We start from the raw sequence: 18,621 nt of genomic DNA on the forward strand, positions 1-18,621 counted from the left end.
ATAACAAGTAATGCAACAAAAAAAAACAGGATTTTCATGTGAAATGTGTAATTTATGTACGTGGAATTTGCCTGAAAGCACCGATCTTATAGTTTTGAGGGTAAAGATTACAACGAAACAAGCACTTTTCCCAAATTTTGCACCAATTCAGCACAAATATTACAGTAATTATCTTACCCGTCAGGACATAATTACATTTTCTATCTATTTTTGTTGACGCGAGCTTCAGTTCCTCTCTGTAGTGTGACCACTGTTTTAGAGAATTATATTTTTTAAGAAATAACAGGAAAAAAATTGAATAAAAACAATAGTACAATACAATAAATATTCAAAAACAAACAAATACACTTTGATTAATAACAAATCAAGTTATTTAATTCATCTGGTATGAAACTCATCACATAAATAAAAAAATATTATTATATAAAAATATTTGTATTAGCATAAGTACTATTAAATTAATCGTTTAATTCTTTTCTTTTTCATAAAGTCTTCTTCATGGTGGAGTTTTTTAATCTGCCGCAAATTCCATCCGAAGAAGAAGAACGACAACAAATTACGTCATCACAGCGCGACGGTCTCCCCGCAGGTGCAGCGACGCGTGTAGATGTTTTAAAGGCTGCATGTTAAGATAAAAACCGATTAAATGGCAGCGAGGAATCAACAACTAAAGGCTGATTCCACTTTAAAACCTCAGAGCGGAGTTTAGCGCAGCTTTACCCCGGACTACAGCTGTCGTCTGAGCCGCTTTCCGCCCTCCGGAGGCCGATGGTTGACTGATGGAGGAGCTGCGGCAGCTTCCTCTAGAAGTTTGGGTGTACGTGTTCAGCTACCTGACGACGGAGGAGAAGCACACGGTGCGCACCTGCTGCAGGTACCTGAGGAAGCTCATCGACCACCCGTCCCTGTGGAGGGACCACACGGTGGTGCTGACCGACCTGCGCCGCTACACCTACGGCTTCTGGGACACCCTGCGCCACCGCAAGCTCACCCGGGTGGCGGTGCGGCACCTGCGGCGCAAAGAGTGGCGGCGGCTCGTCAAGTTCCTGCCCTCCCTCACCGCCATCGTGTTCGTGGACGGAGGGCGGCTGTACAAGGAGAAGTACCTGGACATCCTGTCGCGGTTCCCGGATCTGAGGGACTTCGGGGTGCGGAACGCCACCTGGGACGAGGCGATGCTGGGGCTGAGTCTGGGGGAGCAGCTGCGGGAGCGGCTGACGCACCTGAGCGTGTGCAACGTGCGGCTGCCGTGCACGGTGGAGTTCATCAACACCGTGTCACGCATGGTGAACCTGCGGCACCTGCTGTTCCACCAGCAGGGGGAGGGCTACGGGCTGGACACCGTGAGGCCGGTGCCCCGCGGGGTCTTCCACAGCCTGCTGCTGAGCCTGGGGAAGCTGAAGCACCTGTCCTGGGGGATGAGGGGGGAGCCGCCGGAGCCGCTGCCCGACGACTACCTCAGCCCCCCGGACCCGGAGCATCCAGGTCAGCCGGCTACCTGCCCCCTTTACCGGAGGAGGGGGGGGGACAATGTTGTGGTTTCTCTTTGTCTGCACATTTTACCCACAAATCACATGACCACTCTGTATAAATGATGATAAATTCAACTTTAGGCTACTGTGGAACAAGTAGTGTTATTAATTAACTAATAATCAGATAATTATGAGACTTACTTACTAATCAGACTGAAGTGTGATGGTGGAGGAGGATAAACAGCAGCCTGACACAACCTGGCAACCGAAAAGTTCATCACCCAGACCTGAAATGATGAATTGTTCAGTCTGTAAACTTTCTTCTTCCTCCTCCTCCTCCTCCTCCTCCTCCTCCTCCTCCTCCTCCTCCTCCTCCTCCTCCTCCTCCCTGTAGGAGCGGCCCGGTACGGCGGCCCTGCCCTGACCAGTCTGGAGCTGGTGGATTACCCAGAAACCATCCTGCCAGAGAACGCGCTGAGGAGCCTGACCTCGCTCCGGTCGCTGACGGTCCGCTACAGGTACATCAGAGAGGGCATCGAGTGCCGCCTCACCTCCTGGCTGAGTCCCCTCCAGCAGCTGGAGACTCTCACCATCATCGGTGAGTCCACCCGTCTCTCCTGATGGTGTTTTTGGTAGATTTGGTGTACATTGTTCAGATTAGAGGACCAGTCCCAGTGCTGTATTGTGACTTTGGTGTTTTAACACGTCACTTCGGATCCCAACTAACCTTCTGAAAACACCAAAGTCACACAATAACACAAACTAACTGACCGACTGAGGCAGCAGTTTGATCAGCAACTCCTGTGTTCTGCAAGGTAAAATTACTGATTTTGTCAATGGAGTCTGGTGTGATATAACAGCTGCTTGTGGTAAAACCACAACCAAACAGAAAACTTTGATTGGTTAGTTTGTTTGTGTTATTGTGACTTTGGTGTTTTAAAGAGTTAGATCAGATCCAAACTAACCCTTAAAAACACCAAAGTCACACAAAGTCCAGTGTTCTGATCAGCAGCTCCTGTGTTCTGTGAGGTAAAATCACTGTTTTTGTCAATGGAGTCTGGTGTGTTTGCAGAGAGCGATATAACGGCTGTTTGTGGTTAAACAAAAACGACCTCACAGGTCTCACTCTGTACGGATCCTTGTCAGAGACAATCTGAGCCTGTCAGAGACAAATAAAGTAAAAAGGTTTGTTTCCTGTCCTCCCAGGCGGTAACTCTCTCGCCGTCTATACGACCACCATCCCGTCCAGCGTGACCCGGCTGACCCTGCGTGTGGCCATAACTCTGAAGGACATGGACTCCATCGCGCCCAAAGTCCCGGCGCTCGAGCACCTCGACATCGAGCAGAACCGCTCCAGCGGTAGCCTCTGCAGGCGGATCCCCATGTTGTTCCCTCAGCTCAGGACGCTCCGGATACGGTGAGCCACACGGGACGTTATTCCAGCTCACGGAGGCTGCTACCCAAAATCCTTTGCGTTTTGGGTTTGTCTCACGTCTGATCAACCACAGTGCAGTTCTTCTTATTTCAATGATTAACTGATTTATTTTGCGTCCTGTGCTGTGCTGCAAATCTTGGTTGTACATGAAAAGTGAATATTCGATGATGTTTGTGATGTTTAAACTACCATCTAGAAGCAATATATAAAATATGAGGTCACTGGTTTTAGTTTTTAAAATGATTATAATGAATATTTATATATTATAAGTTTTGTAGGTTTGTCAAAAAAGACATTTGAAAACATCACCATGGCCTCAAGGAACTTGTATAGTATATTTAGATATAGTATATAGTGTATATATGGAGTATTTTTCACTATTTTCTAACATTTTATACATCAAATAAGTAAGTTAATTGAAAAAAATAAGCAGGAACAGATTACTTTTCCAAAAAAATAGTAATTAAATTCCTTCTCACTTAGAAAAAAAATACAATATCAGAGAATACAGAGTTTAAACGCTCTGTATAAGAAGTCCTTCAGTTGTATTTAGGCTCCAGCCTTTGCTGAAAAGAAGCAGAGGTTTTAAAGTGATCGTGCCTCCACAGACAGTGACAGTCTTCCCCCTCCTCCTCCTCTTTGTCCCTGAGGTTTTTCCGCAGAGAACCGGAGAAAGACCTGCTGAGCCTCCACCGGCTGCGACACCTGGTGCAGCTGGAGCTGCTGGTGGAGCGCTCCTTCATCCTCAGGGATTACTTGAACGGTCACCCGTGGCCCAGCCCCTGCGTGCAGGAGCTGATCAACCAGCTCCGGGAGCTGTCGGAGAACAGGATCACCGTCATCACCACGATGCGCCAGAGGAACCCTCTGCGGGAGTGTGACTGCGTGTGGGAGGGCGACTGAAGAGGACGCCATCGGGGAAACAACAGGCACAGTTGGTTTTTATTCCTCCTGAAGCGAGAAGGCGGCAGAGTCGGAAGCAGGAGAGGTATTAAAAAAACATGAACAACGTCAGGTGGCTGCTGCGGTTTAAGATAACAGACTTCTCCCTCCGACAACAACAGTATTAAGTCACAAATCTTATAAACACGAGTTACTGGACGATGACGTGAAGATTAGAGCGACTCCCAGATTCCAGGGTGCACGAGAGATGTGAGTTTTACCAGGAGGGAGAAACAGAGAACTAATCCAGTGATAGATGAGCATCAGTTAAAAGCATGAAACCCACAGAGGGTATAAGTCTGGTTTAAAGAAGCACTGAGGGTGAGACCGCTCGCACGGGAAACTCTGTGAAATGCCCTTTATCCTCCCTCTGATTTAAGGGCTTTTATTGTGAAGCATCTGCAGGAAGTGTTTTGAGTTTGACAGTAACATCCGTCGAGAAAAACGGTTAGAAAACAAATAAATGGAGGGAAGTTTATTGAATAGAGGGATTAAAACGTGCACAGATTTTGAGTGGCAGCATTTAAAATCGTAAAAGAGCCGCCTGCTTTTCGTTAAAACTTGCCGATTATGATTACAATGCTCAGAATATATATAAAATCTTATTTAATAAAGTTAAATAATTTATTAACTTTGTTGCAAACAGAAAAATGTTGTTTATCCAAATAATTCCAGTCCGTTCTAGGACTACAGCTAACGTCTATTTTTATAGTTACTTCTTTAAATCTACAAATTATTGATTTGAAAACATAGATTTTTTTTTTTTAGCTTGTTTTGTTTCACCAACACTCCAAAACATTTAATGAAATATATTTATTTATTTATTTAAGATTTGAGAAGCTGGAACGAAGAAAGTGTTTGACAGACTGAGGCTCAAACAATTAATTTTCCGATTCTAATTCATAATTTTTTCTCCAAACTGTTTATGAAACTTAACCAGTGACAGTTTTGTGGTTAGGAAATATAAAGAGATGTTTACCTACAATGAAAACGTTGTTTTCAGGCACGTCGGCCGTGTGAGCTTTGAATTTTGTAGAATTTTATTTCCTTTTGTCTTCCCCACCACAAAAAGAGAGAGAGAGCTTCTCCCAGCAGCAGCTTTAAACCTGAAGAAGTGCAGCAGCCATGAAATTTGATTTGTGTTTGTATTTTTCTTAATTTAAACGTTTAAAGGTCAGAAAGTGAAACCGGGCTGCTGTCTGAATGCTGACTGAAATAAAATGAAATATCAAAATAAGATCATTTGACTGAATGAGTGTTTTCTTTGTCACTTTACTTCCTGCTCTTGATATAATCAGTTTGTTTTCATGCAGATGTTTTGGTGAATTAGATCTCTGCTAATCAAGATGATGCGTTCATCTGGGTTTATTTGGTGATTAAAGTTTGAATATTAATATGAATCTGTGAAGGAATTAATAACTAAAGCTGTCAGATAAATGTAGTGGAGTGATTTGCCAATAACTGAACTGATTAGTAGAAGTAAATAACAAATTATCAATAACTTCATGAATGAAAAATACTGAGAAATACTTATTTAATATTGAGATTTTTCCTCCCAACTGTACAGAATGATACAATATGAACAAAAGGAATAAACTAGTGCACAAACATTTTCTTTTTAAACACAGCAGCAGTGAACTAAATTATATTTGACGTTAATGTCACTTAAAGTTCGAGCGTGTACATTTTTCTTCTTGTCAGCAAATCTCATGTTACGTTAAAAACATAATTCTGGGTTTTTAAAAGGCAAACGTGGATGAGAAAACAAGAAACCTGAACTGAGAGCGATCGTTCTTCTTTAGACCTTCTTTTTTTAGCTCCTCCTTCAGAGGAACCTTCACTGATGTAAATGTTCTTCAGCAAAGAGGATGAAACAAAGATCTCTGAGGACAACAGGGAAGCTGCGACAGAGTAATGTTAACGTTGCTAAACCAACCACGAGCCGGCTCTGTGATTTCAGCGTCTCTATTGGCGGTGTGCATGCAAACAGAAAAAAAAAAGGGTGCTTGAAGGTTTGTAGTTCTCCAGGAGGCTCTGCTGATTGTTTCATGTCGGTTCAGCTCTGAAGCAGAAATATACCTAAAAAATAACGCTATGACTTTTGGTTGTTGCTGCCTCCTTTGTGAAAACTGTTGCTTTCTTTAAGGTTCTTCAAATGCGAAAACAGGAACAAACAAAAGGAATTTTCAGCTCCTGAGTTTAGTTCCACAGTTCCTGTACACTTGTGAAGTTTCCTACTTATCAAAAAGGCAATTTTGAAGATTTACCATTAAATTAGATTTGTTATCCATCAATAAAAGTCCTTGCTTACAAACTGGTGGTCAAATCAACACCCCCAGGGTTCCCAGAGAGGGTTAGCAGAAGAGTTTTGTCCAGTGATGGTAAACGGTTACTGTGAGCCAACAAACCAATAAGAGACTGATGACTACAGCCGGAGAAACTTCAAGAAGAAATGCAAATCTAAAGAGAAAGAAAGAAATTTGATGTTCAGAAGAACGAAAACTGAGTGTTAGGTTTATCTGCAGGAGATCGAGAACCTTCAGACATCTTGACAAGGAGTTTTAGAAGTTGTAGTGAAAACAGGAGTCCAGGACGTGTTCTCAAGACAAGACTGGACTCAGGTCGTCCGATCCGGATTTAGGAGGACCTCAGAACTCCAACAGGAGCGTCAGTGGCTCCACAGAGTTCAGGACGATCTCCTGTTTCTGTCCGTAGACTCCCTGCTCCACCTTCACGCCTGCCTTCGTGCACTTCACTGAGCCGGACATGAGCTCGCTGCAGGCGGACACCAGGTTTGAGAAGAGCTGGGCGCCCCACCACGGCTCACATCCCCCCTTGTACTGAATCCTTCTCTTGGTCACCGGCTCCCCGAGCAGGGACTCCTGCGGGATCAATAAAACGCTTCCGGGAAGGTCGAGAACGCAAACCGAGTGCCCGGAGTCTTTACGGAAAAGTTTGGTGGTCATCAGACTGCTTGCTGTTGATGAGACCACAGCAAAAGACAGAAGAGGCTGAATCCTTGACGACAAGACACCCAAATATCTCAGATACAAACAACTTCCTGTAACCGGATTATAACATTTGGAGAAAGTGAAGGCTTCGGCGTAAAAAGACACCTTACCCATCTCGTCAGTGACATCCTCTGTGGCTCCGTGGAAGAAGCACACATACACAACCAGCCCCTCCTGGATCTGAGGACAGAGAAGCACGGTGAACAACGAGGAGGCAGCGATACAGCAGCAGCTCTCATGTTCTGTCAGGTAAAATCCCTGTTTTTGTGAATGTAGTCTGGTGTGTGTGCAGAGAGCGATGTAACGGCTGTTTGTGGTTAAACCAAAAGGATCTTCCAGGTCTCTCTCTGTAGGGATCCTTTCCATGATGCTGTCACACACTCAATAACACTCTGAGCCTCCACCAGACTCCATTGACAAAAACACTAATTTTACCTCACAGAACACAGGTGTTGCTGGTCGACTGCTGGATTAATTAATTAGCATCTTTGTCATATTGTCTGACTTTGGTGTTTTTTTAAAGAGTTCATTCAGATTCAACTCACTATTTGTGTAACACACGATGACACAAACAAACTAACTGACCAAGGCAACAGTAGACCAGCAGCTCCTGTGTTCTGTGAGCTAAAATTCCTGTTTTTGTGAATGTAGTCTGGTGTGTGTGCAGAGAGCGATATAACGGCTGTTTGTGGATGTATGTACCCTATGTATAAATGTATATATGTACCCTGGTCACCTCTATTTCAATGCTGCACGGTTAATTTTGTTTCATTTGTTTTCTCTTGTGTTTTCAGCAGGATATCTGCATGTAGTGTGTTGCTCTGTCTGTTATTTGACTCTTTGTTCTATTGTGAAGCCATTTGTGACGCCTGCTTTCAAAAGGCTCCATATAAATGAACTGAAAAAACCTGAGGGTCTTTGTTAACAATTCCTGTATTCATCTCTATCTAATCACGGTGAAATAAAGATAAAGTGTTGAGAAATGTCAGGGAAGTGACCCTTAGTTTTAGAAGAAGGTCACAGAAGGTAATTGAATTCATCCTCTGAAGACGATGAATGCATGAACCACATTTCATGAAAATCAGTTGTTGGAATATTTGAGCCAAAAGATAAAACAACTTTTGATATCGCAGCTCATCCCAAGCTGATATTTCAGATAAATGAAGAAAATAAACAGACACACACCTCTGCCCACTGAGCGTCGGCCCCGTCCACAGCTGGTTTGGTCTTAACTTTGGCGTTGCTGCACTGCTGGACGATCGTCCGGGCCTGTGGCCTCCTGGGGCTCCGAACGGGAGCAGAGCTGCTCACACGCACACACACAGCTGTCAGATACACCTGCAGTAACTCCACCACGACCAAGACACACTCATTAGCTAGTAAAGCTGTAAAGGAAGGTCAGAAGGGGGGTCTGCGGTATTTCGTGTCGTACCTGTCGTCCTCTGGAGGGGGCTTGGCCGTCCGTGTTGGGGCAGAGCCGGTGATGGTGAAGACGGGCCAGGGTTTGGTGCTGGGGGCCACCACAGGCTCCAGGCCGCCGCTGGAGCTCCTCTTAGCCGAAGAACCCGCCTCCAGGTCTCCCTTCCTCTTCTCCGGGAGCCTGACGCAGCCGTGAGTCGACATGTGGGTCTGGGCCTTGAGTCCTCCTCTGCTTCGGCTTGGAGGTTGAACTTGCGTGCTTGCGGTTTGTGGAAGGTCTGGTGGTCCATGTTCCTCTGGGACTCTGACATAACGATGAGTCCTGGCGCTGCCCTGAGAGCCTCTTGTTTCCTTCTGGTCCTGAGGTTGCGTTCGCTCCTCCAGCTGAGGTTTCACCTGAACCTGGACGCTGCTTTGGTCCTCAGGCTGAACGTTTGGACTGTTGGTCGCCCTCTTGACAGACCAGAGTCTTGCAACCAACGGGGCGTTGGGGGTCCTTGGCTGGAGGATTATGGGAGTCTTGGGCTGGAAGTTGATGGGAGTTCTTAGATGAAGGAGGATGGGAATTCTGGGCTGAGGGTTGATGGGAGTTACAGGCTGAGGAGACAAAGGTTTTTCCTAAGATTGAGGGGAGAAACAGAAGGTTAAATAATCTGAACTCAGTTTCTCAGAGCAGGATGTGATCTTTCCCAACAATGGAAGAGTATTCAGAGATAGCTTATCATTTGTTATAATCGTGACTTTCACAAAATCATTTAGTGGCGGGGTCTGCCGTTCCCACACTGGCCTTCGCGTCAAGGATTCACAGGAAACAACAGCTACTGTTACGGTTTCTTACTTGATTCTGATCGGTCAGTCTTATTGGTCTCTTATTTTCTGTATCAACAGAATCTTCAGATTCAATTTGTGCATCACCTTGTTGGCCGCTTCGCTGTATATTATCTGTATATATAGGCTATCAGCCTCACTGTTTGTTGCTTCACATTAAAAGCATGCAACCGGCAAAACATGTGGTGGCTTTTATTGTGAAGGAGCCACAGGAAACACAATGCACTTTATACAGTTTGGAAAAACTTGTAGTGTTTATTATCTACTGTTTCTTTACCTCAAATCCACTATATTTCAGAGGGAAATATTTAGTACTTTCACTTCATTTTACTTTTTAAAAAAACCATATGATGTATATAAGTATGTGAGATAAACAGAACACTACACCCTTCCATAATAATATAACTTTGCCATTCTGCATAATTAGCAGTTATTAATTAATTAGCTTTGATCGAACATTAAAAACTCCCTCATTTGGCAGCATTTTTAATTTACAGCAGCATGTAAATTTCCCCGTCGTGGTACTAATGAAGGATTATCTTTTCTTTTCTTATTGTATTAAATCAAAATCAAAATTTTGAATTTGTTTGGCTGCACTGTAAAGTTGATCTTTTGTTGTATTTCCTAAAAAGCACTTAAAGAGTAGTAGTACAATAATAACCAGGGGGGGGGGTCCAAATTAATCAGGACTGAAATTTCAAGGGTTACAACTTTACTGACTAGATTATATTTCATTGTAAACAAGTATGAGGAGTTGAATCTGTAATCTGGAAACAGAATTACAGATTACATGTGCTCCCACCACTGTGTCCTCCGAGTTTGTTGCTGGCGGCGTCTCTTCATCACCAACATTCCCACTGCCGTCATCATCGCTGTAACCGTCCTCGTCCTTCCCACTGCCAAGGTACAGACAGAGACTCACTTCTACAGCTTATTGTGTTATAGCTGCTCACACTGTTAACGCTGCCGGTACACACACCTGTCCAAGTCGTCACGTATCTGCGGTGATGTCAGCGCCTCCAGATGTGACTCTGATCCTCCCGGTTCTGTCTCCGTTCTCTTCCTCTTCTTCTTGCTGCACTGCGAGCAGCTGTTGATCCACAGGATCACGTCAGATTTCATGGTTTTCCAGAAGTACCTGTGTCACGACATCATGAGCTCATTATCAATACAACCGGGAGTGATCCCAGCATTAAGTTTGCTTGTTTGTGTCTTAATCATACAATATCAGGTGTTCATCGTAAACAGACTCAAGAGATAACTTATTTTTAAACCTGGACCCTGTTTTGGGTTTCAAAATGTGCTCTAGTAGATCATCTCAGCCAGCAGCCACAAACGGGGTACAATGGCTCTATTGTGATGCTTTGGATCAGCTCAAACCAAAGTAGGTCCACTAAAAGAGCTTGTTTGATCCACTGACAGGCTCAGTGTTATTCTAAGTGTGTGACAGCATCATGGAAAGGATCCCTACAGAGAGAGACCTGGAAGATCCTTTTGGTTTAACCACAAACAGCACACACACCAGACTACATTCACTAAAACAGTAATTTTACCTGCATCTACCACTTCCTCGATCGGTTACTTTGTTTGTGTTACTATGTGTTGCAAAAATATTTTGTTGGATCTGAACTAACCCTTCAAAACACCAGTCATAATAACACAACCAAACTTACTGATGAAGGCAGCAGTAGATCAGCAACTCCTGTGTCCTGTGAGGTTAAATGAGGTAAAATCCCTGTTTTAGTGAATGTAGTCTGGTGTGTGTGCTGTTTGTGGTTAAACCAAAAGGATCTTCCAGGTCTCTCTCTGTAGGGATCCTTTCCATGATGCTGTCACACACTTAGAATAACACTCTGAGCCTGTCAGTGGATCAAACAAGCTCTTTTAGTGGACCTACTGTGATCAGGTGCAGTTGTCCCAAAGGATCTGAGGTGATCTACTGGACCAGTTTCAACACTTTTACTACCTACCACTCATTTTAAACCCAGAATAAGTAAAAAAAAAAATATGGCCCAGGTTTAAAAATACAGAAGTTATCCTTTAAAATCACATCAAATCTCTGTTGATGACATATAATCGTAAAATATGATGTATTCGAGTCTGTATCAACCACCTGCATCAGTGTTCATGGAGGTTTCTATCTGTCTGAGTTCTTGCAAGATTAAAAAAAGTTTCATCCAGCTTTGGCGAAGGTGATCCCCTCTCACCTTTCGTTGAGCAATCTGAGGCACTTGTTGACATCGAGGTGGTTCAGCTCGTTGTGATAATCCATCAGGGCCTTTTCAACTTGCTGCCTGCTCCTCAGAACCAAGCGCACCCGGTCTCCTCTAACCATGTGCAGCTCGTCATCTGGGAAACCGATAGTGAAGCGTTACAGGAGTCAGGTGCAACACAGATGTTTGTCTGAATGGTGACATCTCTAAGAAAACTCCTTCTCCATACTTAATGATAACACAGACACAGAGTTATGATATAAAGTTACATAAAGCACTCGCTCTCTACCTTTCTTTGGCTGTGACTCCTTTATTCAAACCCCTCGTTACAGGCTGTCTGTGAGTCGTGACAAGTTTAATTGATTGTCTCTGGCTGTTTAATTTGAATAACTGTGAAATGAAGAGGTTGAACTACAAGACGAAATATTAGAAAAATAACTAAAATGGAGGAAAAGCATCATTTTGTGCAGCAGAGTTAAGGTTTTTCTTATTTTAGCAAAAGAGCGACTACAGATTATTTATTTATTGACTGATTGATTATTCATTTACTCTATAATATGTCAATCTCATCTCTTCCCAGAGCTCAAACTGATGCCTCCAAATGTTTTGTTTTTTCAATCAAGTGTCCAAAACCTTAAGATATTCAAGTTATAATGACAAAAAACAGAGAAACGCACTTAATCCTCATATTTAAGGAGCTGGAACCAGAAATGCTTTGCAGTAAATAAAACTAATCTAATTCAAAATGCTGCTTTGCACAAACCTTTGATGCCAAACTTCTTGCAGAACCTCCTGAAGGTGTTCTTCTCCACGTAGCTCAGTCCAGGGGGATAAACACGCTTGCGCAGGTAGAGCTCCACGGCATCGTACTTGGCAAAAAAGGCCTGCTCACACAGGGACGGATCATTAGAATACACTGTAGTGATGGACTGACGACTCCCTTTAGCCATTAATCGTTTACCCCACCTACAGCCTACCTCCTCCCCCACAGCAGGCTGGGTCGGACCTCTGGATGGAGTCTGTGGAAGACAGACACAACTCAAGCTTTTAAAAACAGAAACAGTGCAGGAGCTGTTTCATCTACTTAATTCAGTAATCGGGGATCTTATCTGTATATTCGATAGGAAGCAGCTCGTGTGGCTTACTGCTGAGTCGCCGTGGACCAGGAGCGTGGGCACTGCTCCTGGGTGGAGGGCCACCTTCTCCCCGCCGCGGTCGAAGCAGTCCTCGGTGAAATGGGTCGAACAAACGGACGACCGCAGCCGAGGATGCCAGTTAGAGCGGCCGACGGCCTTCAGCCACTGAGCCAGCAGGGCCACGTTGTGCAGAGGAAACCTGAGGGTGAGGACGTTAGACAGAGTGACAGAATTAACCAGGAGAAAACCAAGTTATAGGTTTTCTTTTGTCTTCTTCTAAAGACTGAAAATGATTCATTTGGTGGCTCTTGGAAGAGACTAGTGGTGGCAGTCATGGTTAGTTTGTTTCTGACGTATGTAACTAGCTAGATGGATGCTTTAGTAATGCCAATATAAACTATGGCATTGATAAATAAATTATAATTTAACTGAATGATAAATTTAGTAGAGTAAATTACAAACACTTCAAACTTTCCCTGATCAAAGAGATTAGATTAAGAGATCAGAAAAGACGGCTCAACTATTGAAAATAAACTTCTTCTCTCAAAAAAATGAGATTGTTCGGCTACCTAAGCTAGTGTTAAAGCACTAATTCAACTAAAAACAGGTGAGATCTTAGTAAAGATTAAATATTTGTAATAGCATTCCAGGTGAATTTATTAAAACAATAAACAGTCGGATTAGAGTTTTATATATATATTTTCTAAGGCGTGTTTTTCCCGATGATTTAAAGGATTTGAGAGGGCGGGTTTGTGTCTTCAAAAATAAAGATAAGCTTTAGATTTAGACTGATTCTGATGATCAACATGAAAATCAGTGCTGTGCAATTGTAAAATATAAGTTGTGCTGTGACTAAAGAAAAGGCTTAGCATCGGAGCTGGTGCTAAAGATTTATCTGAATCACAAAAACACAATGAATGATGATGAGAAATCCTTACACTCAAACTTATACTTGTGCTTTAAGGCCGGGCAGGTTTGCTGTGGCTGATGAGTGCAAGATTGTCTGTGATGGCTAGTTTTTCATTTTCTTCCTGCACAAACTGACCTGTATTCAAATTTTAGCGGAGGAAAAGTGGACTTTTATACTTTTTCTTCACCTTACAAGGAAAAAAGAAAAGGATCAAATATGGTGTCTGGCTACAGAAACTCATGGGCTCGTCAGCTGTCGAACCATAGCGTCCGCTCCTGTCCGCTCATCCTGCAGGGTGACTAGAAGGTGCTCGTACTTGTGGAAGGTGAGGCCCAGCCCTCTCTCCACCGGCCCGCAGCAGTTGGTGCAGTTGTAGACGCTGCAGCGGAGCCACTTCCTCTTGGTCCTGCTGAGGCAGGTGTGGCAGCTGGAGATCCAGCGGGCCAGGTCCCGGGTCATGCTGGCCCAGTAGAAGTGCTTGGAGATCTCTCGCTGGCAGATCCCCTGGCCGTGGTGCCCCTGGTTGTCGTGGAACTGCTCCAGGATCGAGTTCACCTGGAATCAAAAGGTTGGTTCAGCTGTCACTGGAGCTTTGTTAGCCTTTATGTGATTTACCTGTACTGAGACTTAGACAGGACCTGAACACAGACGATTACAAACCGGTCACAGCAGGAAATAATCTCTAAATTACTGAAATACTGGCTTTAATTCTGTTGGAGCCACCTTTACTTAAATTGACGTGTTATTGTTTGATTAACTGCATGTGTGAGGGAGTTTATTAGTTTAGTTATTTGACCAATTTACCTTAATGACGGTTTGAGCTAAAGTCTGCTGCCCTTTTTAATCAGCACTGTGGCAGCGTGAGGACAAGAAATGGCACCACCTGGGATTATATCGGTCAAAAAGAATGGAGAAACAGGAGCGAAATGGGTGAGATGAGGAGGAGGTCTAGTGTTTTTCACCGCAAGCTCGTTTTGTTTTTGTTTTACTCATTAAAATTTAAGTTAATTGTTATTATTCCAGTGGTGAGCTGGAAAGAAATACACAAAAAAGTTGACTTGAACTTAAATTCTGGTCCGTCCTCATCGTAGCTGCACTTTAAACCTTTTAGACTGTCCTCAGATTATTGTGATTATTTCAAAACTTTGTGAACACATTTCGCTGCTGCTGAACATTCACAGAAAGCTGTGAAAGACAAAGACAGTTTGATGGTAGTTTTGGTCCAAACCAGCGAGCAGCAAACTTTAAGCTGCTGTAGCTACGCAGCACTTAATCAGGACTAATCTGAACTTAATAAAAACACTATAGAAGTAACTTGTGCAAACCTCCTGTCGGCTGCGCGGCACTCTGAGAGGAAGAGAGGCTCGTGTGTACATCAGCACGCCATCTGAGACAGAAGAGAGATGTTTCTAAAGAGGTATTTCAGCTTAATTAGATACAATAATCTGCTCATTGAGGATTAAAAGGAGTAAAATAAAATGGGTGAAGCTCAGTTTCCACTCACCTATTAGGCCAAAGCGCTTGGCCATCCTTTTTAAAGAACCTCTGCTTTTTTTGCTCTGCATGGGTAAGACCCTGTGGCTCAGGTAGCTGCAGAACACAAAATAAAAGCACGCTCGATTAAATATAAAGATGATGTTAACATGAGGCTGATATTGGTCAGGTGATCGCGTGTCTACCTGGCAATCTGGTTGTAAGCCTTGAAGCCCGGCTCGATGATCGCCTTCCTCCTCTTGTTGTCCGTCACTGTCTGGACCTCCCGGGATTCTGGGTTGGGAGCAGGGAGGCAGTACTGGTGTTCCTGCAGCTCCACGGGTGTTTCAGAGCGATCAAAGGCCGGTTCGGAGGCGTCTGTGGGTTCTGCAGCAGCAGCAGCCGTGGACAGGAGGTCTTCCAGGGTGTTGGAGCTGAGGAAGTCCTCGTCTGAAGGGACAGGAACCTGAAGACCAAGGAGGTTTACCTGATCAGGTCACAGCAGCCAACTCAGGCCCAAATGATTATTTTTATTCCAGATTAATCTGATCTGGTCTGTAAAACATCTGAGAACAGTGGAAAATGTCCGTCACAATATCCTAGAGCTCATCAAATATCTTGGTTTGTCCAAAAAATAGTTAAAAACCCCAAATTATTCAATTTATTTTTATGCAAAATGAAGAAAAGCAGCAAATTTAGACATTTGAGAACCTGGAATAATCAAATTTATGGTATTTTTGCTTAAATAATAAGTCGATGATCAAACTAGTAGCAGACTAATCATTGCAGCTGCCGATCAGACACCGTGCTGACTGAATAACGCCTCGCTGTGTCACCTCGTCCTCCTGCGCCCTCACGGGGATAATGGTGGGTACGGCGTCTCGTGATAGCGTCAGCTGACCCTCCTCGCTCAGAGCGAAGCAGGACGGCTCAAAGTGTCTCGAGCAGAGGCGGGAGGTGGTGCGGAGCGAGCCTTCGTCCCGCTGAGCCACCGCCAGCCACCTTCGCCGTCGCTCCGCCTCCTTTGGAAACCTGCAGCACAGAAGGAGGAAAGTCCTGTCAGCCTGTGGAGTAACGCAGGGCTCCATCTTAGGGTCCTGTTTTATTCTCATTAACAAAAAAGGGAGATTTCACTGCTTTCTTCACATCAAGACCACACTGGACCAGGTCCTGATCAAAATCAACTCTACTACGACGGGTCAAATCTGGACAATAATATCCCACAGACACCAGAGATCCTTTAAGACACAGTTTCAGATTTTTAAAACCTTTATTCTATGTGAGAACAGGCAAAAAATGGAGATAGAAGTTGAAAATTGAGCTTTTTTCACACCTAGAGCACCTTTTGTCTTTTAAATTGTTGAACTTAATGTGTTTCTACTGTGTTATTTCATGATTTTGCTATTCTGCTTGTGTTTTATGAATAAAGTTGGATTGGATTGAGGTTCCAACATGTCCAGATTTGAGAAAAAAAAAGCAGAAATCTCCTTTTTTTTGCATTTTATCAATCACAATAAAGGTTTTACAAATTTGAAAGTGGATTTCAGCGTCACAGCTTCACCTAAAAATGTCTAACATGCTTTCACAACTCTCAGAGGATCAGTCACTCAGGAATGTCAGTTAAATTTCCCTTAACTTAACAGCCGAAACTGCAGCTGAGCCTAACTGGAGCTGAGGCTGACGAACGATAACCATCAAGAGCAGAAACCATTTTGATTCACGTTATAATCAGGTCAAAGTTTTGCACTAAGAACAACCCGTGACCTCTGACCTGTGGAAGCCGAGCTCGGGGTGGACGTAGCTGGAAGCGTCGCAGCCGTAGGCCAGGCAGAAACGGTCGGGTGGTTCGGCAGGACCTCGGTTCTGACAGACGGCACAAGCTTTGATCCAGTTCTTCACCGCCTCCGTCACTCCGACCCAGTAATACATCAACTGGAGGAGGAAGAGGAGGAAGGTACGGATCAAACAACACGTACAGAAAAGAAAATCACACAAGCAAATGATTTTGATTTGAAATGACATCATCTAAAGTCACCATTATCTCCTTCACTGTCCGCACCCGTCCGGCGTGGTTGTTGTTGTCATGGTAACGGGTCAGGACCTCCCTCACCTCCTCGTCGCTCCTGACGACGCGGAGGAGGCGGCCTCGATAGCGTCGCCACAGACGCCCATCTGGAGGAAAATGCAGTCAAGACCCAAAAGGCTAAACGTATTTAGTCTAGAGACTCACAATAAACAATAAGGACATTTATTTTACTCTAATAAAGTTTTTTTAAACCTTATCCAGACTTTAATTTAGATTTCGGACTATTTGAACTCGGGGGAACTGAACCTGGACCGGACCGCCACTCTTCCGTCTTGCTTTGCAATTTTTCCCAGTGATTTATAAATATGCATTTGTACAAATCATTGCACAATCGTTCAAATTTCAATTTACGAGACACCTGTTGGCTCCTGTTTGTATTCACTGACCTGGGTCTTTTCAAATCGAAACTCAAAACCTTTAATACCTAGCTGCATGGTGACATTTTATTTTATTTTATCCTATCTTTTATTTGTTGGTTAGGTGAATTATGTATTCACTTTCAGATGTATATTTTAGTGTTTCAGTGCTGTCTATTTTCATTGTTTACTTTACTGCTGTTGCTATTTTAAGTCATGATTCTGTTTTTAAAATGATTCCTTTGTTTTTAATTGTCTTTGGTCACCCTTTGGGCTGTTGGAAAGGGCTATAGAAATAAACTTTGATGTGACAAACCTCTCTCCATACCTTGACTAGTTTTTTTTCCATCTTATTTAAGTTAGTTGCTCAGATAATTAAATTGTCATCATTGTCATCAATATTTTAAAAGGACAAAGCAGGACACCCCTGATGGTTTCTGCTGTACCGTGTTTTACAGTTTACAGATTTTGTCCAGATGTGTCTCTGTGATTTCTAAGCAGTGTGTTTTCTCAGAAGATAATCATTATTATCATTAATAATTAATAATTAATACATAATCACGTCTCTGATTAACCCCTTCGCTCACTTGCAGCTACTTTCTCCAGAAGAAACCCTGTAGTCACTGTGAAAATGGAGAGAAACTGGGCTGCAGAGGTTTTAACTGCTCTGCACTTTGAGGAACAGGAGTGTTTTCCTAAATGTGAGAGGCACGTCGGTGTCACCTGCCCGAGCGGCTCTGAAATACCTTTATAGGTGAAGTTTTTGCTGGCAGCTCTGGTGACTTTCTTCGAGCTCTTCGATGCGTCCACAGGATACGTTCCCGCCCGCACAAACAGCTCCACCTTATCCAGAAAGTCAAAAGAAGGCATCTGTGAGGAAGGAGGTGGCAGACAGAGACAGTGAGGTGATGGTGAGAGCACAGACGGACCACTTTATTGATAAAAGAGGCTAATAATCACTTTGATATGCATTTAACTGTTAGATATTTAGAAAATAAGGCTGCTTAACTTCTCCTTATTGCAGCTCATGAGCAAATTATGAAAATACCTGCTTACTTTTTTACTTTAATGTTGCAAATCATTGATTATCTGTTGGCAGTGCTGACAAGTTCAACAGCTCATCAATAAATAAAACAATAATAAGTGAATAAAATAATTCAACATTTTGTGACTTTTTTTTCCATTTCAGTTTGAGCTCATTTGTAAATTAGCTGTTTTAAGACATCACGTTGAGTATTAGTAACGTGGTTGGCATTTACGACAATTTATAAACAAATAATCAATCGATTAATTGATGAAATAAGCAGCTGGCTGGATTAATTAATAAATTAAATAACTTT

At 43.3% G+C, this 18,621-nt stretch overlaps 3 protein-coding genes across 3 annotated transcripts; 1 reads left to right on the top strand and 2 right to left on the bottom strand.

Moving 5' to 3' along the window:
* The first annotated feature begins 727 nt into the window (after nt 1–727).
* On the top strand, nt 728–5,086 carry LOC139212165 (uncharacterized). Its single transcript, XM_070842642.1, has 4 exons — nt 728–1,485; nt 1,867–2,070; nt 2,679–2,889; nt 3,558–5,086. Exons 1-4 carry the CDS (start codon nt 780–782, stop codon nt 3,808–3,810), a joined length of 1,374 nt encoding a protein of 457 aa, XP_070698743.1. The 5' UTR covers nt 728–779; the 3' UTR covers nt 3,811–5,086.
* Nucleotides 5,087–6,365: 1,279 nt separating this feature from the next.
* Nucleotides 6,366–12,508, bottom strand: LOC139212383 (uncharacterized). Its single transcript, XM_070842923.1, has 10 exons — nt 12,466–12,508; nt 12,298–12,339; nt 12,084–12,204; nt 11,315–11,456; nt 10,087–10,245; nt 9,910–10,003; nt 8,293–8,897; nt 8,046–8,163; nt 6,971–7,040; nt 6,366–6,826 (listed from the first exon to the last, which is right to left on the bottom strand). Exons 4-10 carry the CDS (start codon nt 11,440–11,442, stop codon nt 6,498–6,500), a joined length of 1,503 nt encoding a protein of 500 aa, XP_070699024.1. The 5' UTR covers nt 11,443–11,456; nt 12,084–12,204; nt 12,298–12,339; nt 12,466–12,508; the 3' UTR covers nt 6,366–6,497.
* LOC139212023 (uncharacterized) lies at nt 12,061–18,151 on the bottom strand. The gene is made up of 11 exons (XM_070842463.1): nt 18,028–18,151; nt 16,875–17,011; nt 16,611–16,771; nt 15,676–15,871; nt 15,046–15,305; nt 14,871–14,956; nt 14,692–14,753; nt 13,683–13,921; nt 12,466–12,655; nt 12,298–12,339; nt 12,061–12,204 (listed from the first exon to the last, which is right to left on the bottom strand). Exons 1-11 carry the CDS (start codon nt 18,149–18,151, stop codon nt 12,061–12,063), a joined length of 1,641 nt encoding a protein of 546 aa, XP_070698564.1.
* Between the last annotated feature and the right edge of the window lie 470 nt (nt 18,152–18,621).

The sequence above is a fragment of the Pempheris klunzingeri genome, chromosome 13, assembly GCF_042242105.1.
Source record: "Pempheris klunzingeri isolate RE-2024b chromosome 13, fPemKlu1.hap1, whole genome shotgun sequence".
NCBI lineage: Eukaryota > Metazoa > Chordata > Actinopteri > Acropomatiformes > Pempheridae > Pempheris > Pempheris klunzingeri.

What these genes read in the sequence shown, in the direction of transcription:
- LOC139212023 (XM_070842463.1), bottom strand. Translation starts at nt 18,151, where the DNA reads ATGCCTTCTTTTGACTTTCTGGATAAGGTGGAGCTGTTTGTGCGGGCG. An exon ending in TGAGGGCGCAGGAGGACGAG is followed by an intron (nt 15,306 to 15,675) that starts GTGACACAGCGA and finishes CTTGGTCTTCAG; the next exon opens with GTTCCTGTCCCTTCAGACGA. An exon ending in AGCCTGCTGTGGGGGAGGAG is followed by an intron (nt 12,205 to 12,297) that starts GTAGGCTGTAGG and finishes CTGTGTGAGCAG; the next exon opens with GCCTTTTTTGCCAAGTACGA.
- LOC139212383 (XM_070842923.1), bottom strand. Translation starts at nt 11,442, where the DNA reads ATGGTTAGAGGAGACCGGGTGCGCTTGGTTCTGAGGAGCAGGCAGCAA. An exon ending in CCCCCTCCAGAGGACGACAG is followed by an intron (nt 8,164 to 8,292) that starts GTACGACACGAA and finishes GCGTGTGAGCAG; the next exon opens with CTCTGCTCCCGTTCGGAGCC. An exon ending in GGATGTCACTGACGAGATGG is followed by an intron (nt 6,827 to 6,970) that starts GTAAGGTGTCTT and finishes TCTCATCAACAG; the next exon opens with CAAGCAGTCTGATGACCACC.
- LOC139212165 (XM_070842642.1), top strand. Translation starts at nt 780, where the DNA reads ATGGAGGAGCTGCGGCAGCTTCCTCTAGAAGTTTGGGTGTACGTGTTC. An exon ending in CCCGGACCCGGAGCATCCAG is followed by an intron (nt 1,486 to 1,866) that starts GTCAGCCGGCTA and finishes TCCTCCCTGTAG; the next exon opens with GAGCGGCCCGGTACGGCGGC. An exon ending in CTCAGGACGCTCCGGATACG is followed by an intron (nt 2,890 to 3,557) that starts GTGAGCCACACG and finishes TTTGTCCCTGAG; the next exon opens with GTTTTTCCGCAGAGAACCGG.